Source organism: Typha angustifolia, chromosome 15 (assembly GCF_048772165.1).
Source record: "Typha angustifolia cultivar Huaian chromosome 15, ASM4877216v1, whole genome shotgun sequence".
Classification (NCBI taxonomy): domain Eukaryota; kingdom Viridiplantae; phylum Streptophyta; class Magnoliopsida; order Poales; family Typhaceae; genus Typha; species Typha angustifolia.
Genome location: NC_133253.1, coordinates 4,836,524 through 4,853,298, shown reverse-complemented (window position 1 = coordinate 4,853,298; position 16,775 = coordinate 4,836,524). Strand labels below are relative to the sequence as shown.

At 39.1% G+C, this 16,775-nt stretch overlaps 4 protein-coding genes across 5 annotated transcripts; 1 reads left to right on the top strand and 3 right to left on the bottom strand.

Annotated features, from left to right (window-relative positions):
- Positions 1-168: 168 nt before the first annotated feature.
- Positions 169-4,225, bottom strand: LOC140778010 (uncharacterized). Its single transcript, XM_073122512.1, has 5 exons — positions 3,552-4,225; positions 3,267-3,461; positions 1,360-2,154; positions 1,097-1,241; positions 169-807 (listed from the first exon to the last, which is right to left on the bottom strand). The coding sequence occupies exons 1-5, from the start codon at positions 4,017-4,019 to the stop codon at positions 377-379; spliced, it is 2,034 nt and encodes a 677-aa protein (XP_072978613.1). The 5' UTR covers positions 4,020-4,225; the 3' UTR covers positions 169-376.
- Positions 4,226-4,785: 560 nt separating this feature from the next.
- LOC140779078 (protein SENSITIVE TO PROTON RHIZOTOXICITY 2-like) lies at positions 4,786-6,258 on the bottom strand. The gene has a single exon (XM_073124039.1). The coding sequence runs from the start codon at positions 5,981-5,983 to the stop codon at positions 4,892-4,894; it is 1,092 nt and encodes a 363-aa protein (XP_072980140.1). The 5' UTR covers positions 5,984-6,258; the 3' UTR covers positions 4,786-4,891.
- A 1,884-nt stretch (positions 6,259-8,142) lies between these two features.
- On the bottom strand, positions 8,143-11,607 carry LOC140778778 (protein BTR1-like). Its single transcript, XM_073123639.1, has 8 exons — positions 11,430-11,607; positions 10,765-11,003; positions 10,585-10,685; positions 10,289-10,482; positions 10,062-10,177; positions 9,130-9,252; positions 8,692-8,753; positions 8,143-8,583 (listed from the first exon to the last, which is right to left on the bottom strand). Exons 1-8 carry the CDS (start codon positions 11,509-11,511, stop codon positions 8,496-8,498), a joined length of 1,005 nt encoding a protein of 334 aa, XP_072979740.1. The 5' UTR covers positions 11,512-11,607; the 3' UTR covers positions 8,143-8,495.
- A 213-nt stretch (positions 11,608-11,820) lies between these two features.
- On the top strand, positions 11,821-15,537 carry LOC140778779 (uncharacterized). Of its 2 annotated transcripts, none has more exons than XM_073123640.1 (9): positions 11,821-12,074; positions 13,082-13,346; positions 13,646-13,802; positions 13,929-14,014; positions 14,123-14,165; positions 14,571-14,627; positions 14,709-14,802; positions 14,909-15,003; positions 15,224-15,537. In XM_073123640.1, exons 1-9 carry the CDS (start codon positions 11,978-11,980, stop codon positions 15,344-15,346), a joined length of 1,017 nt encoding a protein of 338 aa, XP_072979741.1. In that variant the 5' UTR covers positions 11,821-11,977; the 3' UTR covers positions 15,347-15,537. The 2 variants fall into 2 exon arrangements, with proteins under 2 accessions (XP_072979741.1, XP_072979742.1); XM_073123641.1 differs by having other exon boundaries at positions 13,082-13,340; positions 15,224-15,536.
- Positions 15,538-16,775: the final 1,238 nt, after the last annotated feature.

Here is a 16,775-nt window from a genome sequence, read left to right as displayed (position 1 = left end):
TTTCGAGCATTCATCAGAAGAAAGTTGTGGGGCATGTTAAAGGACTAAACTGCTAAATCTTATTAATGGCTTCCTATGTGAATACTAATCTTAAAGCGACAAACTGACATCAACAATAACATAATGGCAGAGCAATTCCGATGCACCAACACAGAAGAGACATACCAATTTGCCCAATGAACCTGGAAAGCATTGTTGCTCTATTTGCCAGAAGTTATTATGTAAATGGTAGTAACATCACTAGTTAAGGAGGTCATGTAATACAATATATTAAGTTCAACACTTACAGCTCCATGTTCCAACAAACACAAATTTAATCACCTCATTTACGAAGTCGAATGATTTGGTATCCCGTATCCCGTATACATAAACTGTTTTACCTGTTATAGATGCACATTCCCACCTTATAGCTTAATGTCAGAATCACTGCAGAGAAGAAGAAGAGATAGAAGCCCCCTCGCAGCACTATTGACATTGCACCATCATGCATCTTTGCAATTGGCTCAAAGTCAAAAGATTTTCTAGATACACTATCAGTCATGTTGTAGGAGACAAGGAACCCAAAGTCTGCATTCTTCTGCAAGGACCAGCGCTCCGCACTACCTGTCAATGTCAATTCAGCTATTTGGATGATACCAGCAGTGACACGGACTGAGCTAGATGAGTGGTTTGTGGAGATCGGCCCGAGAGACTTTCCTGAACCAGCAGGAAATTCAGCTGCACAGGCAGGGGGTGCAGAGATTGACCCCAACATGTTAATAAGATGTTTTCCAACAGACTTATCGCCAATGTCATTCCCTTCGACATCTGGAGCAGGGAAACCAGAAAACCTCAGATTCATAAAATGAAAGTGTAAAGTGCCAAAATGGTCCAAACAAGATAGCCGGATGAATGTAGAGTTCTAAGTTCTAACTAATTATAAAACCTCAGAAGTTACAAATAAGAAGAATGATTCGACGAGGATCAACAAACTTGCTAATATGAGGGAAACCACAGAAGGAATATGAGGTAATAAAGCATTGCCCTTTTTTTAGAATGATATGCTGAATCAGTGAAGCTTTTTGGAGGGGTTTTACTGTAAAACAGAAAAGCATACCTGACACAGAGGTGAGATCCTTGATTTTACTACTTGACTCATCATTAGCCTCAGGTAGCACAGCAGAGGATGATGCACGACATGTATTATCTTGTTCTATAGCCATTGGGACAATACTAGACGAAGTATCATTAACATTATTGACCTGTATTGAAATATCCATATTATTTGGTACTCCCAATTTCATATAAAATCTCAATGAATAGTTGCTTGTCCAGAATATGTAGCAAGCATTTCTTGGATTAAGATAAGAAACAGCATACCTGTTGAGTGAAGATGGATCTATCTAGGAAATAAGAATCAAAGCACTCTGAAGTGGGCTCAGAACCGAAATTATCATAGTGTACATTATCATCTGTGGTATCAAAGTATGCTATTAAGTCATCTACTGGATCAATCTCAGATGGACTAGCAACAGGTGAGTACTTAAGTTTATTCAGTTGTACAATGTCATCCTCTGCAATTGCAAGATCATCACTAGATGCATCATGAAATACCATGTTGGTGACAGCTGCCTCATCAGAATAACTATCACCAACAAGAGGGGGTTCCAGCATGTCACTTGGCTCTATATAAGAATTATCCTGAATTGAGGGGCAGAATGGCAACTGATCTGGCTGATCACTACTTCTATTTGTACTACTGAAGAACTCCTCAACATTAAGTACTTCTTCCAAGTTACTTCTTCTGTCTAGTCCACTCAAAGACTTCAAAGTACTGCATGACCTTAAGGCCCAAACTGCAGAGTCATCACTTGAAGGATAACTCACATAATCACTATTTGCAAAATCATTCAGCTCAAGGTATCCATCATTCTTTGCAGGACCGTGAGAGCAATCTGCAGTAATAGAAATTTCTTCCTTAACTTCATTGGGTGCAGGGCAATTCTGTTGTGTGGGTTCGTCAATACACTCGATCATGTCATCAATGATATTTGGATCTTCCAGAACCTCCTCCGGTGAAATAACTGGATCTTCTGGATGGCCACTAATGTCCTGCTCATCAAACTCTGGTGCCAAAAGAGGAGGAATCTCACGTTGGTAACCCAGGTCCTGATTCTGGAAGCAATCAATATGATCAGTATAAATAAAACACAGATATCACTCAGAGATATAAGTGGAACTAAACTTTTAGCTGCATTGAGAAATGAAATGAAGCAGCTGCCTGCGGTAATTGCAAAGTTTATGTAAGTTCCATGAATTTTATATTACCTACTAAGAATAGTCCGGAGATTGGGAGGCAAATAAGAACCTCATCATGCATCACTAAAAGCCCCTCCGTGACATTAGAATGCATACATATCTCAATGGATTAGGAAAAAGATATGCCGCCCTCTCCCCTAGAAATTTTACATTTCACCTAATTGAAGCCTGAACATAGTGTCCTCATAAGAACTATGTAGTTCAAGGTAGGATTCAATTGTCGAGTTGATCCATGAAAAGATTGAACATGTGAACCATCAACCACCAAATCCATATTCAGTAATTCTTTATACATATCCCAAAAAGGTGTCACTAAATGCATATGCCAAACCACATACATGGCGAGAGTATTATCTGTTCCAACCCACAAAAAAATATTCACCAGGTTCATCATCATACGTGGCAACAACATACAAACAAACAGATGCAAAATCAAATCAAGCTTCTTCCGCTGCACTAGTCAACTCCACTACATGTAATTTGTTAAAAACCAGATCTGATGATTAATCCTTTTTTTTCTTCTTATAAACATTAAAGGATACCTACTATGGACAGTATTTAAAATGGCAGTACAACTTGGTAGTATTTCATATATTTACTATGTTGAGTCCCCTAATAAGATATAAGAAGCTCCAACACAAACATAACACACTTTGCCAGAATCTATCCTACACATTCTGATGTCCAAAAGAAACTGGTCATAAGCTAAAAGCAGTAGAGAAAATCTCAACTCGACCACCCAGCCAGTCCGAACTTGCCAATGGATAATGAAAAGGCACATCAATGAACAAGTCGATTATTGATGAGTTCAGCTAACAATTTCAGTTAAAGTACATTAATAACTACAAGGCTAACAAAATCAAATGGAAATCGAATTAGGCTACAAGTACATTATCACACTTTCCTGCAAATTAAAATTTCAAGGAAGACATATAAATCGAATATCTGTCTGAAAGAATAAAAAATACCCTCAAAAGATCATCTGTCTGGAGGTATTCTTGCTTCACAGAATCATTAATCTCATCGTTCTCACCATCTCTCACCACAGGTAGACCACCAACCTCATTCTCCCACTCATCCTCAACAAATGGTGCCCCATACTGAGCTCCATTCTGCGGCCCTGAACCATTCTTCTGAAAAATCCTACAAACAACGTACGAATCCTTCCCAACCACAATCGCAAATCAGCATCGACGGCAACGTATCATATCAAAGACCACAACATTTAACCGAAAGGAATCACAAGCACATACCTGTGGAATTCCAACATTCGCGAGTTCCTCGCCCTCGAGGCGATACTCATGCATGACCCAATTAGTCCTGTCGCCTTTCGGGGCCCGACCAGTGTGGAACACAAGCGTCTTCTTCATTCCCACGACACGGCCGCCATGGCGGACCTCCCGGTCCTTCCCGGTCGTCTTCCAGTAGCCCATAGACGTGGCTCGATTGGTGCGAGACTTGCTCGCGCACTTGCGATCGAGTGGGCTAAAGAAGTACCACTCCATGTCGCGGCTACGAATCCTGGACCTCGAGGGGAGGTCCCATGGCTCGCACTTGTAGAGATCGACCTCGGCGATGGCGTCCACGCGAAGGGGACGGCCCAAGGCCTTCCTTTTGAGGTAGTAGATGACGAGTTCCTCATCGGTTGGGTGGAATCGGAAGCCCGGCGCAAGGGGCGCCGAGGAAGGAGGTGGATTGGAGGATGAGGGGTTAGGGTTCATCTAGGAGGTAGAGGGGGTCGTCCGACAGCAAATTTAGAGGGAGAAAGAGATAGGAGGGAGATTAAATCTAGGGGAGTAAGACCCAAATATTTGTTTCCCACATAATTCGGGAATTCGAGGTCGGATTTGGAGGCGAAGGAGACGAGGGAGGGTTTCGAGCGGGGAAGACGAGGGAATAAAACTATGAAGGGCTTCGAGCTTCGCTTCTCATACTTTGATACTAAATAGCTCGTTTGACTGAAAGTAGATACGCAGAGAAAAACTTTTATGCGGAAAGTGTTCAATCGTCGATGCTCTTATTACAGGACCAACTTATCCCGGATTTAGTAATCGCATATTATTCTATTATGCGAACTATGCATACCTGTGGGACCCACAAACTATACCAAATCAGTTGAAAAATCGGCTCGGAGAAGTCAAGCGTTCAATCTGCTGGTCTTCATTTCGACACACGAGAGCGGTCAGCGGGATCATCTCAAATCGCATCGCATCGCATCGCATCTTTAATGTCTACAAATTTTCAACTAATAAATTATAATTTCGACACTCTAAAATATACACATATATAACTTAATTAACCACATCATACTATGCTTGCCATATAATTCCAAAGTTGATGTTGTGGTATTTATGTGACGTCTAATCAAGAAAATATGCATGATCTCACTACACCGTTATCCATATTTTCTCCGCTTGATTGATTTTAAAGCACGCAAAGTTCTAATTATAAACTTCAAACCTCAAACAAATTTCATTCACTGCACCCTTGGATAATAAATCACCTTCAAAAAAATTACATCATACTACAACTTCCATCATCCAAAAATGTAGTGAAAAATGTCTACTATCACTACCATTATATATTTTATTATCTACACCTCCAACAAACTAAAATCCATCTGTTGCATCTCCACCTCGCCGGCCTCCACCTTCCCTTGCTTCGCGAAGCAGCTCGCCGCCGGCGCATGCCCGACGAACAGCGAGACGTGCCCCAGGAGCTTATCCTTCCGCGAGAACGTCGTCCCGCACGTGCAAATCCACTTGCGATCCCCACAGTGCTTCTCATGCGTCTTTAGATCCGAGAGGACCGAGAATTGCTTGCGATTGCACCGGTTGCATACGTACATCTTAGCGCAGTGGCTCCTCTTGTAGTGATTCTTGACGCATACCATAGATTTTAACGGCTGGAACTTGGCGTGGTTCTTGTTCCACCTGCAACCTTCGTGTGGGCACGAGTACTTAGTGGACGTGGTTGCGCAGTCTTTGTGGGTTGGGTTGCCTCCATTGATGACCTTGGTAGGGTTGATCAGGGCTAAGTGAGTCTTGTACTCGTCTCCATGGGCTCTCATGTGCATCCTTAGGTTTGCATCTCGCTTGAATCCTTTGCCACAAACTTGGCAGTAATGTGTGAACTTGGCTAGCAGATCGGCTGCGTCCAATTCGATTATATCGCATGCAGTGGTAGTCGACGTAGGTGACCCATTGCTCTTCTCAAAAGTAGTGCTAGTAGTACTATAGATGTTGTCGCCTTTTCTACCAACGTCCAGGTTGTGAATGAGATGAGAGATGCTTTCGCTAGTAGATTGAGACAGGCCGTGGTCATGTTGGCCGGAGATCCCTTCTTCTCCGATCACCGACTGTTGGAAAGCACACATCATCGACGAGGCCGCCATGACGATCTCCTGGATCAACGTGCGGGCGCCCGAGAACGCAGCAGTTGCAGATTCCGGTTGCATCAGGTCGGCTGCCACCGCAAGGCTGACAACGGATTGCAGCTGCTGGACTTTCTCCTTTAGGATTGAGAGATTATACAGCAGTGGATGCGAGCGCACGGATCTTGAGGCGGCTGGGGCGGTCGCCGCCGCCGTTGCCAAAGAAGGGATCAAGTCTCCGGGGGCATGGAAGATCTGATTGAAGACTTGTGAATTGTTGTGGAAATATGGAGTACTATCTCCTGGGAACATCCTTAGGCTAATTGACTTCTATTCTCTACTAGTAGCTACCGCACCAGAAGAAACCTTTACAAGAGGGCTATAAAGGATGAGATGTGAGATGAGATGAAGAGATTTACGAACCTTCCAAGTCAACTGAACACTTAGAAACATCCCTACTTGAGCCTCCCTCAAATGCACCAAGCCCAAAAGGTTACAAATCTATCTGCATTCTGCAATATAATAAGGCTCAGTGAGCATTAGAATACTCAATGGTGTAATGGGTGGGCAAGCTCAAATTATTTTGATAACTCCAAGTACTTGCTTTCTTTTCTTTTTTTTAATTCCCTTGTTGGGCTTCATGCAATGGGAATGGGTGGTTTGATTTGTTACCAGACTTGTATGGTTGATTTGAACAATTCAAAGGGAGCATTGCTGCAATTGTTTAAGAGGGGAAGGGCAAATAGGTGGAAGGAAGAGCTCAGAAGCTTGGATTAATTATTGGTTGTTACAGTTGTCAGAAACTGCATCCAAAGCAACATAAACCAATCAATTAATTAACATTTTACAATGTGATTAAAGGCTGGTGGTGTTTGTTATATGCTAGCTCTTCATTGGAGGTGCCATTGTTAGAGGTAGCACACTGATTTCTTCCAAGAGGGTAGAGTTACCTCATTTTCTATCTATAAAAGTCTCAGTCAGGAATATTAAGAGAAATAAATGATGGGCTATCTCCAAGTGGAAGTAGCCAAATGCAAAATTGGATTCAAAGATGACTGTTTTATTCCTTTCCTTTTCCTATTTGATGGAAATATGTGTTAACTTACCCATGCTTTAAGAACTCAAGCCGTTAAATAATGATAATTTTTATATTTTATATTCTAAAAATATGGAAATTTTTTAGGATATATTAGTTACCAGGCATTTAATCTTTGATATTATCAACACTTCTTACAGAAAAGAAATAGTATATATTTTCATTTTAATAATGCATAATACTGGAATATTGATTGTAAGAGAGAGAGAGAGAGAAGAAGAAGAAGAAGAAGAAGAAGAAGAAGAAGAAGAAGAAGAAGAGCCCTTTTCTGGATAAAAATTTGAGCAAAGAAGATATAAGGAATCAATTCTGATTGGTTTGGTATCATGCTGTCACATCGGCCATTAGCTACTAAGACATTTTAAAACAATAATCTAAGGAATCTTATGTCTCAGTTCATATCTTAGACATGCAGGAGGAGAGAGAAAAAAAAAGAAGACTAACTCTATGCTCCATTTTATACAGAGGAAAAAACAATTATCCTCGTTTCAGGTCCACCACGTAAAGGGTCGGATTAGATTTTCTTTACTCCTATTAGCTCTATTTAAGGTGGGAGTATGTTTATATAATCTAATGATATTAAGATAATTTTCTTTCTAATAAGTTCCTCCCACGTTGGAACTGATCTGTTCCGTTCATTCGAAAATATTAATGAAAGCATTTGGAAAGTATCCTTGATTCTTCTATATATAAGAAGGAAAAAAAAACTAAATTTAAGAAGAATAAAGGGGTAGAGAATTGAGAATAGCATGGACGACTAATGGAGATTTTTTATTATTCTTTTAGGTAGATATATATGGCTATTAAGATGCAGGAAATCCCAAAGTTTGTTTCCTTGTATGAATGTATTATGAAGTTAGCTGAGGCCTGAGGGAGTGAGGGTCATCTACTCGTCTACCTAAAACGACGCAGTTTTTTCTATCATGCAAGTGAGTTGTTTACCTTTCCAAAGTACTACATTATTACATCTCGTTACTAACTTCTTGTGATAAACTTTGAATCAACATACGCAGAGGAAACTCTTGGATTGGAATTCCGCGGACCGATCTATGTGTTCCGTCGGATGTGTGTGACCGATATATTGACATACATTTGATTGGCGATCAGGATCCGCAAAAATTAGTTCCGACGAAAACCATATCTAATTTCATAACTTATCAACTCAAGAATAACCTATCAAAACTGAATGCTTGGGTAGAATATTGAAAGGCAAACATCACTGATCAGATAATGAAACGAGGGGAAGAAGATTAAAAAGAAATTAGGTGTGCTCATACTGTAAAAAAATGAAAAAAGAAAAAAAGAAGAAAAGAACAGATAACACAATTCGCCAACAAATTCAAGAAAAAGACATAACAAAAGTAGGCTTTGAATAGGAAAAACAAGATAAATTAAGCTGAATAGATGTGTAACATTGAGTTTGCTCTTTATGACAACGAAATGGTAATTTCAGTCCACCTAGACCACTGGATGTAAGATATCAGCAGAAGTTTTCCTAACTAAAATGGTCAGAATCATTACAGAGAGCCCAAAACACACAAAATGAGAAATGTAACATACGTTTCAGAGAGGGCCTTTTACTTCAGCCTTTCTTCAAATAATAAATTACAGGCCCTGGAAGTACCATTTACCTAGAAAATTTTCCAGAGCACTGCGTCTGAGAATCTCCAGGTTAAGAATCTGCCAGCGGGACACTTGAATAGCACAAAATTTCGTCAAGATAGGTTGTCACCTCTCTAAGCTAGATGAGACCTTCTGCATGATCATACTCTCAGCAGTACTAATAGATTCTGGTGATCCAGTGATTGTTACTTTCCTACAAGGAAAGGTGTATCAGAAATCAGCCACAAGCATACACATCAGGTCTACACACACTTGACGGGCAAGAGGAAGAAGAATAAGAGTGATAGACAAGCCTCAGTACCTGTCAGACGTGCCAGTTATGAAATCACCCCTATCTGATATCTTAATCCTAGCTCCGCTAACCTGCATATTGAAGCAATCCCATCTTTCTTAGGAAAAGATTGACTAACTGATTACATACTAAATTTCTTTCATAAAAGAAAATTATAATTATGAACCAAGAAGTATCTATGTCATCTTATTTAATTTGTATCACCATAGACAAATGTTTTTAAATCCTATAGATCGGGAAGGGAAGTTGGATTTTCATCTTTCTTGCATTTTATCATAGAGATCTACACATATCTTTTCTTGTGTTAGAACAGAGATGGAGTAAATAGGAACAATATCTCGTTCAAAGCAATACCTCGTTCCTTTCACAATATCATCAGCACATGTGGATAGAGCATTTGCATAAAGGAGTAAAATAACTTAGGGACATGACAATGAATAAGCACACCTGACTAATCTCCATTATGTTCTTTCCTCCGCGACCAACAACAGCACCAATATGCTCATCTGCAACACCAATAGTAACCGAGTTGTCCTGGCCATTTTGGGGCGATGCAGCAGATGCCCTACCCTGGTAGACATTTCATAAGATGCATTGTTTACTAAAGCATATATATAAACCAGCACTAATATATCATTCTGGTCTTGTTTGTGTTCATCATTAAGGAAAGAATCAAAATTACTAATAAAACGGAAGTCACCAAAAAAAGGAATTGGCACTTAAAAATGGCTCGACAGGCTTCACATGTTCAAAAGAGCAGGTCCTTTCAAATGTGAAGGTTTGTCCGTCAGTGTCTTGTTTGCACCAAGAAGAGGGAAGAGGGTTTGATTTTGATTTCAAGGGACGTCCTTGAGGGGTGAGGGAGTGGCAAGCTAATAATTTGTTGTTTCCTGGGTCAGGTTTGCAATCTAAGTAGAAAAACCCCTAAAATCAGAACCAAAAACCTAAATTAGATATGAAATGACGGGTTTAGTCAGTTTCAGCCAAAACAACCAAACTGAGATTGAAACCAACAAAACACCAAAGCCAGTTCCAACTTTGGCATGGATTCCAGACTGATCCTGACCAAAATCAAACTGTTTAATCGAAACTCAAAACTGTATTCTAGACCATTGCTTTTATTGTTTCCCTAAACTGGGCTAATCCAACACAAAGTCCAAATGTTGAAGACAATGCAATTATGAGTTGGCAGTCCTTTAAGAACAGTATAATTGAAAAGGAAAATAAACCAATTTTGACTCTACAGTATCACAATAGCAATTTAATAGGTTCAAGTTTACGCTGTAAAATGTATGGAGAATATAATTATGTCCCTTCTCAAACAGGACATATATACATAAGAAGCTACTTCACAACACGAAATAACAATTAAACCTAACCTTATTATTTGGGTATCTTCCTCCATTTCCATTCAGTCCATAATTACTTGTGTTGTATCCTACAGAAGGAAGCATATAACCAACTGGAACGCCAGGATAACCAGGAAAGTTGACACCTAATTGTCGAAATGGAAAAGGAAAAGAAGAAACAAATTCAGAAAATTAAAATACAAAGTTATAACATGAAAATTACCAAGCTGAAGTGATAAAAGTTTGTTGATTGATACCTGCATACGGAAACGGGGAACTTAAACTTGGTGGATAATGAGTATCCTCCAATAACTTAGACACTATCAAAAAGATAGCTCGCATCTGTTCATCAAATGACCCTGTAACCGTAACCAGCCTATCATGCAACCCCGCAAAGTTATTATCTTGAGGTGATATCTTAATTCCAGCGTGAGATTCATCAATAAGTGACCTGAAGAAAGAACACATTATGTCAAAAGGAAAATTTTCAGAATCCGGAAGTCAAAAATCAGAAAATAGATTTTCACTGAGGTATAAATGTGAAGCATCCTACTTTATGGTAGATCCTCCTTTTCCAATTATGCCACCACATGAATTATTTGGAACAACTAGCCTAACTTTTGATCTAGTGTCCGCATCATTGCTGTCTTCTGCCTGAAAGTAAATGAAGGAGTTTCAAGAAAAGTCACAAGAAGCATAAATAGATAAAGTTGAATGCTCATATAATAATCACCTCTGCCAACAATTTCTCAAGTATCAGTTCCATCGCCTTGATTACTAAATTGAATTCACCAGAAATCATTACTATTCTATCAGATGTTCCTGGAAAGAACTCATGGCTGCGTGATATTTGGATACGAGCTCCAGAGTGTGACTGAAATTCATTAATTGATGCACCACCCTTCCCAATGATACACCCTGCTGCCGTATTTGACACAAGAAACCTTATGTGTGTAGATTTCTCCTTATCATCTGAAAGAGAAAGGCATAATGAGAATCTAACAGTTGAGAAACAATTTGTTTGACTTATAGAGACGCAGAAAATATCTAAGCATCTAAATTGACCAAACTAGCAGCCAGTGCTACATATAAAGGGGTCGTAACCCACATCTTCAACTTAAAAGCAGGGAAAAGAAACGCCTTTTTTTTTTCCTTTTCTTTCCCCCATATCAGCTTAGATTCGAATATCCCAATCTATCAAGACTCCTGCCATACTTTCTGACTCAAATAAATTCAAATCGTTTTGTGTTGCAAAGAAAGAAAACAGCCTCTAATCCTCCATCGACCTAGATTCCCCATCCACCATAAATCACATCCAATCACATCACGAGATCAAGATTCCACCCAACAAAACAAATTAAACTAATGATAAAATAGCAGAAAAGATAGAGATCTCACCTGGAGTCGGGGATCTAGGACGCTGCGACCGCTTCGGGGCGGATTCGGGAGAGGAGGCGTAAGGCGAGCCAGGAGAATCCATTGGCGAAGCAAGCTGAGGAGTAAGTGAGGCAAGAGAAGAGAGATCTTTAGGTTTTACTTTGCCCGCCTCTCTATCTCTCTCTCCTCTCTTTCTCCTCTCTCTCTCTATATATATATTTATATATAATCTCTCTATCCATTTCATGTGCTGGACGTATGGGTCTCGAGATGGCCCATGGGCTAGAATCAAACTGGACCGGATGTTAGTTGTACGAAGGATAGCCCTTCCGCTAGCTTATAGGCCATGCCTCCTAATTCGATGAATTTTTTGTGAGGCGGGATATAGATAGGCAGAAATATAGATATAGTTAACATTGGTATAGATATAAATTTTCGTGGGCAAAAGTGCCAAGTGCTATCAGAATCGGAGGCAAGCCGCCGTATCTTATACCTCGCACGTAATTTGCCCCGAAGAAATCAACCCCAATTCTGTAGCATCTCCTCCTACTCTCGCCATCTCTCTCACAATGGAGTTGCGATGCGCGATGCTTCGTACAGCCCACGTACCAAAGGGGTTGCGGCGACCAAGGAGACGAAGGCCAAGCAACCCTTCCCCTGGCCAAGGTCTACTCCGCCTCTTCCCGATCGCAATTTCGCGTCTTTAACCATACGATTCGGTTGTTTCAACTTTCAAGTAGCGTGATGTCAATAGTTTTGTGGAAATTTTGAAGATTTGTGTTTTGTTTGATTTTTGAACAAATTGTGCTCTTTTTTTTGGGCTTTGGGGTTGTTTCTTCTAGGGATTATGTTGAGGTATTCATCCTAAGTTGAAGTTCTTTTGATGTGAAGACTGTCGTTGGGCGATCCTAATCTTTCTTTTGCCCCCTCCTGTTCTGGTTCTTTAGCTTCCTATGTTGATGTTGCTAGTGTAGATCTATCTTGATAGTGATCGCATGCTGTATCCTTTTAGTTTCAAGAAACATAATCCAATGCCATGATATATTCGATTTCATTGTGAAGGATTCATCCATAATCTCCATTAGTAAATCCAAGAAACCCATACCCCACGGCTCAAGCAGAGACTTATTTAATTTGATATGGTAGTAGCAAGGATTGATATGTCTTAAGATCGGCTAAGGTCCAATGGAATCATTTCAGATAATGGTACCCATAATTCTCATAGAGTATTAGTATTATTAAGATCTGCTTATCGTTAGTGTTCACCCTGTTACTTCAATTTGGTTTCTCACCTTTTTGGTTAATTATCTCGATCAGCATTTATTCTGTATAAACCATGCTTCTACATGTGCGTTAGTTGGAAATTGACCAAAAGTGTTATAGTTTAACTTCAGTTCATTTTCAGTTATCTTATTTCTTAATTAATTTGGTTTGCAAAAGAACATCAAAAGTAAGACGAACACAGTTTATTGATTTTCTTAAGATTATTTGATGTTAAAGATATCGATGGGTAATAGAAGACAGTATAGTGAGCATACATATTATGAATATAGTGATTGAAAGCATTTATAAGCTAAGGATAACTCTCTATAGTCTATGCTTCTTGTCTTCAATTTTCCCCATTCCCAGGGAAATTAGGAACATTTCTTTTACATTTCAGATACTGATTGCAGGTTATATCTCTGGGCTCTTGAGCTGTAAAGATGGTTCTTCCACCACAAATGCAGCTAGGATTGATCAAGGCAATGAAGAACTTGCTTATCAAGATAAGAAAGTGCCTTCCTTTGGTCCAGTTAGGTGTAACATGTCCTGTAATGGAAGGGATAGTGGAATGAAGCTGAAGTGTATAGATATACCTGTCACTGAAGTTGAGTCAGTTAATGGAATTTCTTCAGTCATTTTCAATGAAAATAGTTCAACGCAAAAGGCATGGTATGGGTGAGCAATTAAGTCCTTTTACTGTAGTATTTAAATCCTAGTTAAAATTGTGAACATTTATTTAGATCCTCGTTCAATCGACTTTTTTACATGATCATGTATTTCTTTTTGCAATTCTTATCATTGATTAGATATCACATTCTTGCGTGATTCATATCATTGACTATGACATCTTCCCATCCACCTATTACAAAATGGTTTATCTTGCTCTTTTTTTCTGGGCCACTTCAATCAGTTGATTGGACATTGCATCCACTTTCACTGGATTCTTCAAAAGATGCATTTTCCCCTTCATGCAGGAATAATGGGCCAGATTTAAATGATCGTGTTGGTACCCACTCTTTGGCTGGGCCATCATCAGCTACTTTTGATAAATCCATACTTGTGAAATCTTGGTTAGTTCCAGGAAATGTGGTATGGGCCAAAAGTGCTCACCACGAGTGGTGGCCTGCAGAGGTAATTCTTTTATGTTTTTTTCTCATTGCTTATCCTGATTGATTGTTATGCATTCCTACTTTCATTTTCTTAAAACAAAAGCTTGTCTTCTGTTTCGCCGACTATTTGGTGAATGACTTTGTTCAGGTCTTGGATGCAAGAGTTGCTCTAGAGTGCGGTAGCAACTATTCTGTTGGCCTTGTTCCGGTGCAGCTTTATGGGAATCACAAATAGTGGGTGAATTGTTTTCTATAAGTAGATCATTGTTAAGGCCCTTACTGCTTTAACCTTTCTTATCTTTAGCTACTGAAACTAAGGGAATATTATGTTTCACTTTTCAGTGAATGGCTAGATCCGGTTGCAGAATTATCAGAGTTTGATTATGTGAGTAGTTGGGTTTATACTGCAGCTTTCCAAGAATGGCATATTGGTTCAAAAGTCGAATTAGTATATGCAGCATATTATTAAAGTGTAGAGATCTCAATAATTGGATTACCAACATTTTAGCAAAGATTGCATAGCAAATCTTCTGGGTGGATGCTAAATATTCTTCTGGTCTGGGAGCAATTCTTGTGGACTTTTGCTAGTTCATAAGTATTGAAGTATGTGTAATAACGCAAACTCCCATCCTCGGAAAACATAAGTAAACAGTTATACATTTTGTGAGGCTTATGTTTTTTTAACTTTCTTGTAATTATGTCCTTTTCATGAGCAGAAGTGTAATGAAATCAAAATTGCTGTCCAGAATTTCATTTATGCATCTGACGAGATCATAATTCTATTGTTCAGTGCTATGAAGAAAGGAGCAGAAATCCTTTAAAATTATTCCAAGATGCTCTTAAGCAGGTAATAGCATCGTAAAATAAGAACTTCTTTACTATTTAAAGATCATGTGGCCATCAATATTTGGGTCATGTTTCTCCCTAGGCCTTGGACAAGCATTTGCATACAAATCCTGGACCATCGCCAGATGGATCTTCTGGTGAACTGAAGCCATCAACTCAAAATGAGCACCTATTTGGTAGTATTTCAACCTAGCCGCTTTTAGTAAGTTTAGCTATGTACTTCACATCTTTATCTTGCATCCAGAACTCATATTTTATCTGCATGCAAAATTGCTTTATCAGATACATGGAATACTTCAAGTGCAAGCACAACACCTGATAACTGCACTGAGGGAGGTAGGAGCAAAAGGAAAAGGAAGATGAAAATTCATTTTGATGTAAGTTGAGCATTTATGCTTATCATGATACATATTTTAATTAAAATTTCCATATTCTATAGCATTCTGATCGAGTAAAGTTATGTCTAGGCTAGGGTTTTAGTTCCATTTGTCTGTAGGACCTAAATTCTTGCTCATAGAGGAACAGAGATATGCTAAAGAACTGTAACACAATATTTCCATTCCTCCATGTTCTAACATCCTTCCTCATTCTACACAGGAGTTAACTTTTGCTGAGAAACCAACGAGAAGGGTTCGGCGTCTAAGAATTATGCGGCACCTCGGGCTTATAGCTCCAGTTGGATCTCCTTTTTCTACATCACATCTAAAATCTGTTGAATAAGATGCATATCCATTCTTTTTTTTTTTTTGTTGCTAAAGTTGCACGCACATTAAGTTGGACAATTCATGGAGTATATGAGTCTGGTGAAACTTTTTTCTATTTTTTTCGTCGATGTATAGGCCACAGTATTGATTCTGTAATGCTTCGCAAATAATTATTACTTAGATTCAAGAAAGACAAGTTATCTTATTGGATCGACGCCTTATTTACATTAGGTAGAAGTTCAGGATTAGAGCAACAAACATGATTCTTATTTTACCTCTCTTTGCAACTGACTCAACTACTACGTCCACCCAAAAAGGAAGGTTACTAAAATGCTTGGATAGGTAGTCAACAGCAGTTGTGACAGTTATCACAGACATTGTTGTTACCCATCAACTTTGTTCCTCAAACCTTAGTATATTAATCTACAAAAGTGGGATGAAAGGAGGCCTAAACCTCTCTTCTCCCACTTTCTTGCTAGAAGAAAAGGAGAGGCACTAGTGACCAGTCCCTCAGTAACTACCTATGGTCCCTAGCATATCCTAAGATGCCAAGAAACAAAGGTAGGAGAAGTGGGTGGTGGCGCATATCCAAAGAAGATGCCACCATACATACCCTTCCTTCTCATTCCATTGCTATAAAAGGGTCTCCTATCCTCTTCCCTGCTGCTCCTAAGTCATTGTCCTCATCCATTGCTCCTATGACTGCAACTCATAATCCTGATGGTGCCATTGCCGTTCTCTTGCCTGCGAAGCCTTGCGGCAGCAGGCGAGGGCAGCGAAAGTAGTTAATTATGGCATGCCACTTTTCAGGTGAATGAAAGGGGGGTAGCTCTCCTCCTGCAGGGCAACTTCAAAACCTTTGGCATTTCTAGTGTCTACTACTGAATAAAGGCTCTCTGACTCTCTCTGTTGGATATGTTGTTTGGAGACTTGTGAAAGTGTTTTAATTCAAGTGTTTGTTGTATTATATAGACGCCTGTATGGAAGATGTGGCTCTCTGTCTTCAGGCATGCTTGTAAATTTTCCTCTCCAAACATGGATACAATACAAGGGAATAATTTATGATTTACCTCTGCAGTTTGGTCTGATATTAACTTACCTTTTATATTTTTAACTTGTGCACTTAATACTCTTGGAGTTTAAGCAATTAGACGAAGTTGGTATTGCTTATTAATGAATAACTAGGTCGTTTAAAAAAATTTCCTCACAAAAATATAATTTGGTTTGAAGATAGCTAGGCGAATAGTTTAATTATTTTATAATGTATTCATGGCGGAAAATATTAACGTCAAAGAAACATTATTAATTTTTTATTATAATTTGGTTTAGACAGTAGAACAAACTGTAATTTGATCTACAATGTGACATGTTACCGTATATAAAGTTGGTGTCCTGATTCAGTTTTAAGGTCGAGTTAACTTTGAACTATGCTCAATTTCATAAAA